This window comes from Orcinus orca, chromosome 1 (genome assembly GCF_937001465.1).
Source record: "Orcinus orca chromosome 1, mOrcOrc1.1, whole genome shotgun sequence".
Lineage (NCBI taxonomy): Eukaryota > Metazoa > Chordata > Mammalia > Artiodactyla > Delphinidae > Orcinus > Orcinus orca.
In genome coordinates, this window is record NC_064559.1 from 157,195,459 (window position 1) to 157,211,518 (window position 16,060).

General features: G+C 33.9%; 1 protein-coding gene across 6 annotated transcripts in view; it reads right to left on the minus strand.

Moving 5' to 3' along the window:
- The window catches only part of RAVER2 (ribonucleoprotein, PTB binding 2), a 106,350-nt gene that overhangs the window by 42,366 nt on the left and 47,924 nt on the right, over positions 1-16,060 (minus strand). For 3 of the 6 annotated variants that reach the window (XM_033408981.2, XM_033408985.2, XM_033408984.2), the window contains exons 6-9: positions 7,459-7,544; positions 5,670-5,774; positions 5,400-5,511; positions 3,204-3,472 (exon numbers count right to left, since the gene is read on the minus strand). In XM_033408981.2, the coding sequence (XP_033264872.1) occupies positions 3,204-3,472; positions 5,400-5,511; positions 5,670-5,774; positions 7,459-7,544 (572 nt within the window). The remainder of the gene's footprint in view (positions 1-3,203; positions 3,473-5,399; positions 5,512-5,669; positions 5,775-7,458; positions 7,545-16,060) is intronic. The other 3 variants (XM_033408983.2, XM_033408982.2, XM_004281617.3) reach the window with 3 other exon arrangements.

Consider the following 16,060-nt stretch of genomic DNA (forward strand, 5'->3'; position numbering starts at 1 on the left):
TTCAGGAACTCATATGACTCAATAGCAAAGAAAACAAATAACCCAATTAAAAAATAGCAAAGAATCTGAATAGACATTTTCGCAAAGAAGATATACAGGTGACCAACAGGCATATGAAGAGGTTCTTAACATCACTAATCATTGGGGAAATACAAATCCAAAACCACAATGAGATACGATGTTGGTGAGGATGTGGAGAAATTGGAACCCTCGTGCTTTGCTGGTGGAAATGAAAAATGGTACAGCTGCTGTGGAAAACAGAACGGCAGTTCCTCAGAAAATAAGATATAGATGTACCATATGATTCAGTTATTCCACTTCTGGGTAAGTACCCCAAAGAACTGATAACAGGGACTCTAACAGATATTTGTATATAGCAGCATTTTTCACGAGAGCCCAAAGATGGAAACAACCCAAATGTCCATCAATGGACAAATGGAAAAAGAAAATGTAGTCTAGGTACTTCCCTGGTGGCGCAGTGGTTAAGAATCCACCTGCCAATGCAGGGGACACGGGTTTGAGCCCTGGTCCGGGAAGATCCCACATGCCACAGAGCAACTAAGCCAGTGTGCCACAACTACTGAGCCTGCGCTCTAGAGCCTGTGAGCCACAACTACTGAGCCCGTGTGCCACAACTACTGAAGCCCGTGCATCTAGAGCCCATGCTCCGCAACAAGAGAAGCCACTGCAATGAGAAGCCCGCACACCGCAACGAAGAGTAGCCACCACTCGCCGCAACTAGAGAAAGCCTGTGGGCAGCAACAAAGACCCAACACAGCCAAAAATAAATAAATAAAAGAATTTTTTTAATGTAGTCTATAAATACAACAGAATATTATTCAGCCTTTAAAAAAAGGAAATTCCAATACATGCTATAACGTGGATGACCCTTGAAGACACTATGGTGATGGAAATAAGTCAGACACAAAGGACAAAAATTGTATCATTCCACTTACTCTGGGTACCTAGAATAGTCAAATTCTAAGACAGAAAGTAAACAGTGTTTACTGGAGGCTGGGGAGCAGGGAAAATGGAGAGTTGTTGAATGGGTACAGAGCTGCAATATGGGATGATGAAAAAGTTCTGGAGATGGATAGTAGTGATAGTTGCAAAACAATGTGAATGTACTTAAATGCCACTGAGTTGTACACTTAAAATTCAGATCTCACCCCTATCTCTCTGAATCAGATTCTCAGGGCTGAGGAAGTTAGAGTCCAGCCCTCTCCATCTTTTTTTTTTTTTTTTTTTTTTTTTTTTTAACTCCAGTGGTGATTCTGACAAAAAGACAGAATCAAGAATCACTGGTCAACATAATATTAAAGATGCAGGCCTAAAAATCTACAGCCGAGTTTAACCAACTGTTTAACAAAGTCCAAAATCTTGCTACATACTTGGAAAACATACTTTGAGGTTACCTGGTCCAAGCCCCTATTGTCAGGAAAGAAGAATCACTTCTACAACAATCTGTACAGATGTTCACCTGGGGTCTGCATAATCATTTTCAGTGATATGACATTCACATCTTTGTGAAAGTGTCAAACTTTTTCTTTCTTTAAAAACTTCAACTGTTCTTTGTTATATTAAGCCTAAGTCTGCTTTATTGTGTCATACTTATCGGACTAATTCTGCCCACTAGCGAAACATAAAATACCATGTGACTAGACTAGTCTGTAAATTTTTTTTTTTTAACGTCAAATTAAATGTCAGCTGGTCAACCCTTGCCAAGTTCCATGTATCTATTTCCTTCAATTCTTCTTCACGGGATTTGTTTTCCAGGCCCTTCCCCACTTCACCTGTCTTCTTCCAGATACACTCTCATTTGCCCATTATGTGAATCACCTCAAGTCCAGTTTTTCTAAAGACCTCAGTGCTTTCAATGAATTAAAAAGTCTGTGCAAAAAGATACAGACTATTCATACATGAGTTTTATTTAACTTCCCTCAATAACTTACGCAATTAACCCTGCAGATAAATTTTTAAAATTCATTCTATGCAGAACCACCTTAGCTTCCTCAATGTATAATTATAGGCATTCTATCCATACCTCCTGCCATGACTAGGTGACACCAAAACCTCTTACAAAGTCAATATTATTATTTTGATATTTGAATATAGCCAACTACAGGAATTGTTTCCTCACATGCCACTTCTAATCCAAAGGGTATTCTAGGGTGCAAGTAAAAAAAATTAAATGTACTTTATTCTACCTACCAATTGTAACATTTACAAATATAAGTGGTTTATAAACCAATAAAATTTGGGGTAAAAACCAAGAATTAAAACCAAGAATTAAAACCAAGATTAGATTCTTTTGAACAGACCAGAGATTAATAACTGGCTTTGAAATTTTTCAGATAAAATAGAATTTATTCTACCTTTCAATATTAAAATAATACTTAATTAGCTACAGAATATACATTTTAGAAAAAATTAGTATATTTTAAAGAACAGCATTACTATTTACTAAGAAATCCTTATAAATAATATCATTATATAATTGGATAAGTATTAATGGTACTACTACACTTTTCCAAACTACAAAATTTTGAACTTATATTCCTTTATATTTATACATGCATATCTCAAAGTTTTTAGAAAAGCAAATGTTTATAGGAATAAAGAATTCATATTTAAATATTTTATAATAACAGATTTTAAAAACATTTTATAAAAGTTAAATTATTTTATTTACAAACTGGCAAGTAATTAAGCAGAATCCCAAACATCATTTGGCATAACTTATCAAAGGATGGATTTTTGTTTGTTTATAATGACAGGTTTTGTTTTTTCTTAGAGTCCAATATTTTCTCCTCTTTTGAGAAGTAAATGTACAGTATGAAAAAGCCTTCATGTCATTGACATATTATAGGAATTATCTAGTTTATAATCCATATTTATATACTTTAAGTATATTATCAACTTCCTTTGAAATTCAAAAATAGTTAAGATTGCTTGATACTTCATAAATTATACCACCTGTAAAATAACCAAAAATTAGATTACTCTCGAATTAGAATAATTTCATTTAAGATATAGTTTAAAAGGAATATATATATATATTCCTTTGTAGTATATACATAATGTAGTATACACATATATACTTCATGTATATACATGTGTGCATTTATATGTATGTGTATGCATGCATGCACACACTCACGCACACACACACACACACACACACACACACACAGTTTTCTTACCCCTGAACTTATCTCCAGGCCTTTTGGCTGACTTTGTTGTTGTTTATGCTGTCCCGTGAGCAAGCCTCCAGCAGTAAGGTTTGGAAAGCTCTGAAGATAAGCCTGTGACCCTGAGAAATTTCCTTCTGCCATCCCCACCAAGGCTGGCTGTTTCTCCTGAGTGTTCCCATGCCCTGGCCCAGCTTGTCCAGCAATGTGCTGATTTGGAAGGAATGGTAACATGCCCATGCCAGCTGTTATAGTTGTTTGAGGTGGAATCAAATTAGATGCTGTAGTGAACCACAAATGCAAATAGTTTTTGGTTAGATGAGGCTTATTCACAATAGTCCTTTTGATTTTGTCAAGTTATGGACAGAATGTGCAGAAACCTATTTTTTTACCTATTAGAGAATAGTTAAAATACAAAAGGTGAGGTTAAAGGTTATAAATTAGCAGCCTCCTGTATGGAAAAACAAAAACCTCTAATAGTAATCATGCTTTTCCTATTTTCAACAACTTCCGGGATAATCTCAAGGATATTATATTTTTTAGTTCCAAGTTTTAATTGTACATTTTAGAAGGTGAGAGCAAAATTTATATACTTTTTGGCACTTAAGTTATATCAGTGCCTTTTTTTTTATGCCCAGTCACTGGAATTTGCCTGCTTTCATATTTGAAGGGAATAATTAACTAAGCCTTCAGTTAAAAAAAGTCTCTGACACTCAAAAATTAATAAAGTTACATTAAACCCAACAATACATTTAGTCAGCCAGGTTGCACCAGCTCATAAGAGTCAACTGTGCTATCTCTTCCCAGATCTTGAGTTCAACGTCTTTGCATGGGTAACCTGAAATCAGCCATGGTTGGACTGTTTACACACAGAAATCCACAAATGCTACAAATCAAGACTTTTTTTTAACCCAGAGAGCTGGTTTTTAAACACCAGCACACCACTGGTTTAAAAAAACATCAATATTTATGAGTAGCTAAGCACCAAATGAAAGTTTAACACAATAAAGTTTTACATTTTTATTTACAGGGAGTAACAAGAAATTCTGGAAGAAATAAAAATAGGAAAATCCTGAACCATTCCATTTTTTAAAACTCTATAGGTCAAAACTAAATGAAAAGAGCTGGTTTTGACAACTATCTTAATTAAATCAAAGTTATATTTTACAAATTCACTAAACAAATTTCTTAAATTATTTTTAGTACTAACTATTTAGAGATAGATTCTCAATTCTATCTTTTAGCAATATATTTATTTGGACACTTTGAATTTTCAGTGTTCTTAAAGCAGCAGTGCTAAAGCAAATGGCTATTTAATCCAACACAAATTATATATAAATATCTGTATAAGCTTCTAGGCATACAATATTTAATTTTTAGGACAGACTCTATCACACTATAAAAATTTCTATAGCTGTCTGTGTACTGGTTTAACTTTTGCCCAGTCAATTCCAATAGTCTGAATTGATTATCTGACCATTTGACTTGGTTTTATGTACAAGAGGCTAAACATGCTACCCATATTTAACTGACTTGGTTTTTTTTCTTTTTTATCACTGGTGGACTTTCTCTTTTTTCCCCTCAGCATGCTCACTTCCAACAAATTTCAGTTAAACTTCAAATTGAAAGTGTCTTTCAAAATCACATAAGCCATCCTGGTATACTACCATCTATTGTTCTGAAAAGAAAAATAATTGTTCTGTTCAAATTTGTTATATTTTAGAAGCACATAATACACATTTTTTTTTTTACTACTAATTTGGAGCTCACATTTTAGAAAATGATACAAATAAACAATCAAACTTTAAATTTATCATTACCAGATATTTTTTAATAAAGCTAAGGGTTTCTTATCCAGGCAAAAATTAAATGGATCCCTATGTAATGTGCTGTCAGCCCAGTGGGCAGCATGTCAGTCTCAAATAGATCTATGTCTCTGCCTCATGCTGCTGTGAACCTTCATCAAATATTAAAGCATATCCAACAGAGAAAGTCTTATCTTGGCATAGAAGCAAGTCCATCAATAAATAACTACCAATAGTATTCTAATATTAAAAATAGAAAAGCCAAGAGGGCTCTTGAAATTTTAAATGACTGAATAAAACTCAAATCTGACCTTCCTGTAAATAAAAGTAGAATACAGGTACACTATCTTTAAATCTCAAATCTGACTGTTTAGTGACGTCTCAGCAAATACACATAATTTACTTTTATGTGTTTCTCCAAGATGGCCCAACTCTGTTTTCAATGGAAGCGGTGACCCTATCCCTACTGCAGCTTGAAGTACCATAGCTGGGGGTTCTCCAAGTAAGCCTGGTTTCTGCAAAAGAAGAGAAGAAAAGACTTTTGCTCATGGCAGCAAGACATAACCTAATAAAAAAGCTACACATGTGAAAATTCATGAACAATCTGACCAACAGCCTGATTATAGAAAAGGAATGAACTCATTTCAAATGAAAAAAGTAATTCCATACTTACATTATTAGTATGAATATTCTCAAATTTCATTAATTGTTGCTGTGCCAGTGGTACATGAGAAAGATTCTGAAGAAATAAATTAGAAGTATTACCCATAAGTGAGCTCTGTGAAAATGATAAAACATTAAGTTAGTTTAATTTTGAAGAGCTACTTGTGTAATTCATTTTAAAGTTCAATTCCTGAGTTGATCTGAGCAAAAGCAACAGCTTCTTAATATTCTACTTTCTAATTACTGGCAACACTAATTAATTCTTTCAATAATACACAAGATGTGACCATACAGTCATGAAACTAATTCCATATCCCTTCCTTCTTTTCTTCCATCTTTCCTCCCCTCCCCTCACCCCTTTCTGGCTTTGATGTCAGTATCATTCAATCATTTATTTATTCATTTAATCATTCAACAAATATTTATTGAGCACTTCTATGTGCCAGGCACTGTGCTACAATATGGTCTGCCCTCATGGATCTTATAGTCCCCTGAGGAGGGGAGACTTTAATTAATTATAAAAACATACAATTAAAAATGGCAATGAGTGTATGAAGGAAAAATACAAGGAGCTATGGAAACAAACAGTGGTGGAACTTGATTTAGATTGGTAAATTCAAGGAAGGTTTCCCTGAGGAACTAACTCTTGCACAGAGATCTGAAGGCTGTGGAGAAATAACTAGATGAAGTCTGGGGGAACAAGGGGGTGCTGCGGTGGGAAGTATTCCAGGTAGAAGAACAGCAGGAGCAAAGACCTAAGGAGAAGAGAAGAAAGCCCTTCACGGACCACAAGCAGTTCACCAGAGCTGGGACAGTGACACCTAAGGCATAGGAGAGGCAGGAGAGGCCAGCTTAGACAGGCCCTCAAGGCAAAATTAAGCAGTTGGTCTTTATTTTAAAGTAAAGGGAATATTGCCAATACTCTGGTCTCCCCTCCCATATCACTTTAAACCTTATTGTAATTAACTGTTTAATGCTTGTTTTCTCTATTTGTTGAAATTCTATAAGAATAAGGACTGTGAATATTCTGTTCAATGCTATAGCCTCAATGGCTAGCAGAGTGTCTAGTACATGTTAGATTTTCAATAAAATATGTTGAGTATATGAATGAAAATTGTACAGGTCATATGTTAGATTCTAAGAATGAAAAATAAACAAATAAGCCTTTTCCTTAAAAAGCTGCGTTTAGGAACAGACATTCATTCATTCAACCTATAACAACCCATTTATCATGTGTTAGGTTTGATTTGTAATTAGGCTTCTATATAGATATAGCCTTAAACAGTACCTGAAATTAGTAGGTAATATTTATCTCCAATATTACGGATATTTATGTACACAAACATAGTTTAAAATACTTATCTGAAAAAGGTAAGAAAAAAAATTTTTACTCTCATAAATATATAAATTATTTCTATAACATTGATTAAATTTTAAGAATTAAGAGTTATTATTCATTTATTTTTCTTTCTGTAAATACTTTTTTGAGTTAAGACCACATAAAACTTGTTTTGAGCTACTGAGTTATTTCTAGAAAAATATACCACAAAATATACCTCTTCCCTTCTTAATGCCCTACAAAAAGGAACCAATAAATATATAAACTATGATGCTTTGATTACCTTAATTTGATCTGATTTCCTTATTAAGTTCTGTTTTTAGGTAGGTACACTTATTACTCAGAATTTTATTTGAAAACAAAATACTCATTTAACTCCTTGAGAACTTTAAGTGTAAAGAACAAACAAAATATTCACTCCAAATGTCTGATGCTTCAGTACTCGATGCTATTTATATACCTGATGTGCTTTATTCAAATGTAAAAATGCAGGGGAGATGGATGGATTCATCAGATGTGGCAAGCTGTGAGGTGTTCCAAGAACTGCTTTAAGAAAATAAAAGTAAAAATTTAACTTTATGATATCTATGGAATTCAAAAATAAATAAAACAAACTCCAAAAAGCGTAAATGAATATTCCTTTAAACTTTTAACATATGTAGTGGAAGTTCAATGATATACTGACCTTGTCATCGTACAAAAAGTGACAGGCTCCTTTCCTTGTGATTCAACTCTAGAATTTGATTTTAAATTCCAACACCTTCTGTCTTAATGGAAAAACACCAAACCTAGCCTTTCTCTTCTCTGGCACTTAATGCAAGAAAACTAATTCCACTTTTTAATAAGTATAATACTAACTGAACCCATGTTATTTGCTCAGTACTTTTGTTAGTTTTTTTTGGGTATTCTGGCAGTGGGTCAGGTGGGAGGGGAAGAACAATATACAGTCCTTGTCGTTAAAGCTTATAATCCAATTGAGAAGAGAATATGTACATTTAAAGATATTTCATAAAAAACCTACAGAAACAACGATACTGTATATAGTTGATAAAAGGAATAAATGATAACCATACTCTTTATCAAGTTTGTCTAAGAGTACAAATACCAGGGTACATATCAGAAGAGATATTTTAAGAACATACAATATACAGACAAAAAGAACCATGAGATAGAAAATATATGAAGTAATTCATCTAGTTATTAGATGTAAACTGTCATAATATACAGCTAATTAGAATCATAGAAGGTCAGGCTTAGAAAGTACTTCAAAAAACACGTAATCCAATGATCAAACGTATCTGAAATTTATACATAACACTGCTACAAGTTCATTCATGCTTTAAAAACTTTGTTCCAAATTTTTGTTTCTTGCGGAGGCAGTCCATTACATCTTTGGAAAACTGACCATTAGAAAGCACTTTCTTTAGAATGAACCAGTTTCAATGATAGATGATGGGAAGATTAGATCATTAGGATAAGTTGCTTATAAAGGAAAATACTGTTTATTAGGAAAGAGTGGTAAAGATCGTCATTTCATAATGATTAAGGGGTCAATTCATCAATTAGGATGCAACAATCTTAAATGTCTGTGGACCAAATAACAAAGCTTCAAAATATATGAAGCAAAAACTTCTAGAACTGAAAGGAAAAGTAGACAAATCTACAATTATGGTTAGAGATTTCAATACCACTTCCTCTCATTTTTCAGACAGTCACTGTATTTTGTTATAAAACATTAAAATATTTTTTCACAGCTTTTAGTGAATATAGTATTTCCCAGTTTAAAACAACAACCAGAATTAAAACATTCTGAAAATGTCCACAGTCTCACATCTAACTGCCCTTACCCTTAGATTTTGGCTAGGTCTCCCATTGAGCCTCTTGCTCCCCTCAATAATTGATAGCATAAGTGGACTGAAAACCAGTAAGGATATAGGAGACTTGAACAACACTATCAACCTAAAATTTATATACAAAGTATTATGAAGCTGAGACGAAGTGACAGAGTGGCATGGACTTATATATACTACCAAATGTAAAATAGATAGCTAGTGGGAAGCAGCTGCATAGCACAGGGAGATCAGCTCAGTGCTTTGTGACCACCTAGAGGGGTGGGATAGGGAGGGTGGGAGGGAGACGCAAGAGGGAGGAGATATGGGGATGTATGTATCTGTATAGCTGATTCACTTTGTTATAAAGCAGAAACTAACACACCACTCTAAAGCAATTATACTCTAGTAAAGATGTTAAAAAAAAAAAACGGATTTGCAAGGCAGAAATAGAGACACAGACGTGGAGAACAAACATATGGACACCAAGGGGGGAAAGCGGAGCAGTGGGGGTAGTGGAGGTGGTGGTGGGACGAATTGGGAGATTGGGATTGGCATATATACACTAATATATATAAAATAGATAACTCATAAGAACCTGCTGTATAAGAAAATAGTCTTTAAAAAAAAAAAAGAAAAGAACACTGATGTTCATGGTCAAAAAAAAAAAAAAGGATTATAGTATGTCATGACCAGGTGTGGCTTACTGTAGGAGTGAAAGATTGGTTTAACATTCAAAAATCAATCAATATAATTCATCATGATAACAGACCAGAAATAAAAAAGCCACACTGATGATATCAATAAATGGAGAAAAGCATTATATAAATCCCAGCAATTATCATGATAAAATATCTCAGCAATATAAAAATAGAAGAAAAATTTCCCAGCTTGAAAAAGAAAATCTGTGAATAAAAAACTATAGCTAACATAATGCTTAATAATAAAAGAATGAATGCTTTCTCTGTAAGATCAGGAACAAGGCAAGGATGTCCACTCTCATCAGTTCAATGCACAAATTTTTCAGGAATTTCTATCAACTGCAATAAAGCAAGAAAATAAAATAAAAGGTATACATATTGTAAAGAAAGAAGTAAAACTGTGTTTATTTGTAGATGACATGATTGCCTATACAGAAAATCCTAAGGGCAATAACTGCTATTGATAGAAATAGAAAGCAAGACTGCAAGATACAAGATAAATAGACAAAATCAATTGTACTTGTATATGCTAGCAACAAGCAGTAGGAAATTGAAATTTAAAAAGTAATACTATTTAAAATAGTATCAAGAATATATAAAGAACTCAGCAACAAAAAGACACACAACCCTGTTTAAAAATGGGCAAAGAACTTGATTAAGCATTTCTCCAAAAGAAGACACAAAAATAGACAACAAGCACAAGAAAAGATGCTCAACATAATTAGTCATTAGGGAAATTCAAATCAAAACCATGATGAGTTGCCAGTTGATTCCTATTTGGATGGCTAAAATTAATAATAATTTAAAAAACCCAGAAAGTAACAAGAGTCTATAAAGTTATGGAGAAATTGGAACCCTCATACATTGCTTTGGGAATGTAAAATGGTGCAGCCACTGTGGAAAACAGCTTGGCAGCTCCTTAACAAGTTAAACATAGAATAACCATATGACCCACTAATTCTAGTTCTAGGAATATAACCCCAAAAGAACTGAAAACAAATGTTCAAATGCTTGTACATGAATATTCATAGCAACACTCTTCACAAGAGTCGAAAAGTGAAAACAACTCAAATGTCCATCCATGCTATGTGCATACGATGGAATATTACTCAGCCAAAAAAAGGAATGAAATCCTGATACACATTACAGTACTCAGAAACATCATGCTAAGTGAAAGAAGCCAGACACCAAAAGTCACATAACGACTTCTGTTTATATGAAACATGCAGACTAAGCAAAAGTGTAAAGACAGAAAGCAGATTGGTTGTTGCCAGGGCCTGGACAGAGGAGGAAATGGGAAGTCACTGTTTCATGGGTCTGGATTTTATTTTGAGATAATGAAAACGTTTGAAAGTAGGCAGAGTTGGTGATTACACAACATTGTGAAGGTACCAAATGCCACTGAATTACTGACTCTGAATTCTGCCTCAGAAAATCACTGCAATAAAAAAATAGTATCGAGGAACATGAAATGCTATGGATAAATCTGAAAAAATACGTGTAAGATTTATACCCTGAAAACTACAAAATATTGCTGGGAGAAATTAAGGAAGACCTAAATAAACGGAGAGATATACCGCACTTATGGCAAATTGTTGTCAGTTCTGCACAGATTAGCATACAGATTCAACACAATTCCAATCAAATTTCCAGCAGACGTTTTTCATAGAAATTGACAGCTGATTCTAAAATTTATATGCAAATACAAAGGACCTAGGATCGGCAAAACAAAGAGAAAAAGAACAGAGTTGAAGGACTTACACTAACTGATTTCAGGACTTATTATAAAACTGTATATAATGAAGACAATGTAGCATTGATATAAAGGCAGACATTTAGATCAATGGAATAGAAACAGAGTCCAGAGATAGAGCCATATACATATGGTCAATTGATTTTTGAAAAAAGTGTCAAGAAATTCAATGAAAAAAGATAATCTTTTTTAACAAATGATGCTGGAACAACTGTAAAAAAAAATTAACCTGGACCTTTACCTCATATCATAAATAACAATTAACTTGAAATCATTCATCAACCTAAACTTAAGAGGTAAAATTATAAAACTTCTTAAGAAAATATATAAGAACATCTTACTGACCTTGAATTTGGCAAAGATTTCTTAAATATGACACAAGAAGTATGAATTATAAAACAAAAAATAATAAACTGGACATTGTCAAAATAAAAAATTTTGCTCTTCAAAAGATATTGTTAAGAAAATAAAAGGACAACCTACAGAGTGGTTGCAAACCCATATATCCAATAAAGCACTTGTATCTAGGATAAAAAACCCTAACAACTTAATAAGAAGATAAACAACCTAATTTTAAAATGTACAAAATATCTTAAAAGATATATTAACAAAGAAGGTATAAAGATGGCAAATTAGTACATTAAAAGATGTTCAAAATCATTTGTCAAAAGGAATATTCAAATTAAAACCACAATGAGACAGCACGATAAACCAAATAGAAAGACTAAAATTAAAGGATCAACATATCAAATGTTGGTGAGGATACTGAACGAACTAGAGCCCTGGACACTGATGGTGAGAATGTAAAATGGTTCAACCACATTAGAAAAGAGTTGGAAGAGTGTCTTACAACTTAAACATACATCCACCATATAACCCAGCCATTCTACAACTACGTCTTTATCCAAGAGAAGTGAAAGCATAAGTCTACATAAAGATTAGAAGCAAATCTTCACAGCAATTTTATCTGTAATGACCCCGAACAGGAAATAACCCAATGTTCAACAAATCAATGAAAATGGAAATTGTAGAACTGAATACTACTCAGCATTAAAAACGAAAAAAAAAAACTATTGATACATGCAGCAACGTGGATGAATCTCAAAATAATAAGCTGAGGGAAAGAAGCCATACAGTACATACTGTGTGACTCCATTTATATAAATTTCTAGAAAATACAAACTATAGTGACAGAAAGCAAATTAGTAGTTTCCTGGGGACGGGGGGAGGGGTTACAAAGAGACAAAAGGAAAGTTTTGAGAGTAATGAATATGTTCATTATTTGGATTATGGCGATAGTTTCATGGGTTATACATGTGTTAAATCTTACCAATTTGTACAATTTAAATATGTGCAGATGAATGTGCCACAGTTATACCTCAAGAAAGCTGTTAAACATACAATTGAGATTCTAAGTAATTATATACTAGTTAAACTTTAAAACACACACACACACAAGGACAGAGAGAAAGAAATCTACAATATTTACACTATACTGTATTTTTTTAAGGTATTTAGAAGGTCTGGATTGAAGAGAAAAGATCAGTATGCTTCAAGTAACATAAAGTAGGCATAGGAGGAAAATCGACCTGACGGCCGTGCATAAGTAGGTGTAGGAGGAAAATCAACCTGATGGTCGTGCACAGATTAGATCAGACAGAAAAGAAGGCAGACCAGAAAAGTAGTTAAAAGTTTACAGACTAGATCATATATAACAAGGTATGTATAAGTTGTGCAACAGACAGATTAAGGAAGGAGTTTAATCAGTAAACAATATCTAAGTACTTTTCACTATAAGTAGCAGTTCTGTCCTAGATGCCTGAGATGAACCAAACAGATAAATCTTTGCCATTATGGAGCCTCCTCTAGTCTAGTGGAAGAGAAGGCAATAAACAACTAGATATGTGTCAGTTACTTGAAAAAACGATACAGTGAGAAAGAAGTTTGGGCAAGGGTTTAAATACAAATATATCATACAGGCATACTTCAGGTTTGGTTCCAGGCCACTCCAATAAAGTGATTATGGCAGTAAAGCAAGTCACACAATTATTTTAGTTTCCTGGTGCATGTAAAAGTTATGTTTATGCTATACTGTAGTTTATTAAGTGTGCAATAGCATTATGTCTAGAAAACAATGTATATACCTCAACTTAAAATGCTAAAAATGCTAACCATCATCTGACAAAAGCAGTGTTGCCACAAACCTTCAATTTGTAAAAAAAAAAAAAAAACACATAGCATCTGTGAAGCACAGTAAAATATGGCACACTTGTGTACATATGTATCATATAATATAAACAAATTACAGGGAATTATGATCCTTTGTAATTATTTTAGTTTGTTCAGAGGCCTCTGTGAAGAGCTCAGGATATAGTAAGGGATATAGTTAAGATATAGTAAAAAAAAAAAAAAAAAACATAGTAAAGGAAAAAAAGAAAACATAGTAAAGGGAATACAAATGAAATTTATTGATTAACAAGAGCTTGTCTTTCCTGAACACCAAGAAACTTTCCAGACACTGTCTCTTTGCATGTGTTCAGGTAAGGTATTTAACCCTCTTCACTGGCCATTCCAAACAAAGAAAAAGCTATCAGTGTAATAATGATATATCTTTCTTAAAACAGTAAAAGTAGCACTAAAATAAAAAAGCTTAATCTCATATGGCCATACACCAACCTGAGTAGAAAAGCAGAGTGGAGAATACATATCTTAGATGAAAACATGAGACAAAAATAATTTGGGGGAGAAGTTACTAAAGATAGTCCAGGTGTGAACTATACTTTCTAAGAGACACAAGAGTGTAATATACTTCTTTAAACTCTGATACAAACTTGGACTGCATTAATAGGAATATAATGATCATAGGAAGGAAATCCCACTGCATTCTGTGCTGATTAGAACCCATCTATAGGATAAATTCATGTCTGTGTACACCATATTTCAGGGCAACCCAGACAACCTAGGTATCTTTACAAGAGGACAACTTGGGCGGGGGGTGCTCTAGAGAGCGTATCCTATGACATGTTATATAAAGTCAAATACAGAGCCATAGTTTACAAAGAGAATAGAAGAGGTGTATAAAGAGAACCATACTCAATATTTTGTCATAACATATAAGGGAAAAGAATTTGAAAAAGAATATATACACATATATATATGTATATATATATATATATATATATGAATCACTTTGCTGTACACCTGAAACTAACACATTGTAAATCAATTATACTTCAATAAAAAAATAAATTGTTCTTAAAAAAGAGAACTGTTATTTGTATTTACTTTCATCTTAAAAGATAAAAATATTAAGCTTTATCATTTCTTAATATATGGATTGACAAAGGCACATTCATGTAATTGACATATAAGTGATACATATACTGTATATATTGGGGCTCTACTAAAAATATACATTACTGATAGAGTTGCATAGTCAAAAAATAAATAAATAAAATGAGACCACTGGTCTGGATAACAGAAGACAAAGAAAATCAAAGATGACTAAGGTTTCATGATAGCTGTCTTCAACATTAGAAGGCTTTTCTTATGGAAGAAGGAATAGATTTATTCTGTGTTTCCTCATAGGAAGAACTAGAATAAGTGGCTAAAAGTCATAGAAATCACCATCTAATACAAGGGAAAACCTAGTCATTAAATTTGTTAAACCAGGGAATAGCTGCTTTGGAAAATAATGAGCTGCTCTATGTTTTGAGTAGTCAAGACATACAAAGGATATCTCTATACCATTAAAATTGTAGAAGGGATATCTGACTGCAAAGTAGGCTGAGCTGGACACCTCTAAAGCTACTTCCTACACAGAGATAATTGATGATTATATCAAGTACTTAATATGAACACTGTTGGTATAATAAAGAATTTAACTGGTCTTTGTCTTTGGTTCCTGGAAGGAAAACTCTAAATCCTTGGAATTTTCCCAATGACAGGAGTGTCTTTGTTATGCTAATGAGGTGACTCAGTGTGGGCCCCTAGATGGCTTCAGGATGGGGACTGGTCATACCAGAAAGACCTACCATGTGATTAGAGGACTAGGGCTTTGAGCCATATGATATCAGCCTAACCTCCTGACTTCCAGGGAGAGGAGGGGGACTGGAGATAGAGTTCAATAACATGGTCAGTCATGCCTACATAGCAAAACCCCAATAAAAACTCTAGATACTGAAGTTACTGCAGCAGGGAGTCCTGGCTAATTAATACACATGTGTGCTGCAAGGCAGATGTGCTCTGATTCCATGGGGAAAGAGCATAAAAGCTCTACAGTCAGGACCTTCCAGTCTGGAAGCCCTAAGTCTCCTGATTAGGCTATTTCTGAGTTACATCTTTTAAAACAAAACTGTAATCATAAGTACAGTAAGCTCCCTACATACGAACCTTCAAATTGTGAACTTTCAAAGATGCGGACGTGTGTTCGCCTGTCCAATCAGGTAAATTAGTTTACGTGACTGGCGTACCTTATCACGTGTGTGCATCCTCTACAAGTGGTTGTGCTTTTGTGTACTTTACTGTACAGTACTGTATAGAGTACAGTAGTACAGTATCTTTATTTCAAGCCCAGGAAGTCCAGAAGCAAGTGTAAAAGCAGCAGTGACATAGCTGGTACTGCTAAGAAGTGCCAGGAATTGGAGGCCCAGAGAAAGGACGGAGAGAGACAAGAGGAAGAAGAAGTAACTGAAGAACCGAAGAGATTCACGACGCAGGAAGTGGCAAGGGGATTTTCTTTACTTGAGGAGGCAGTTAGTTTTGAGGCACAGGACCCAA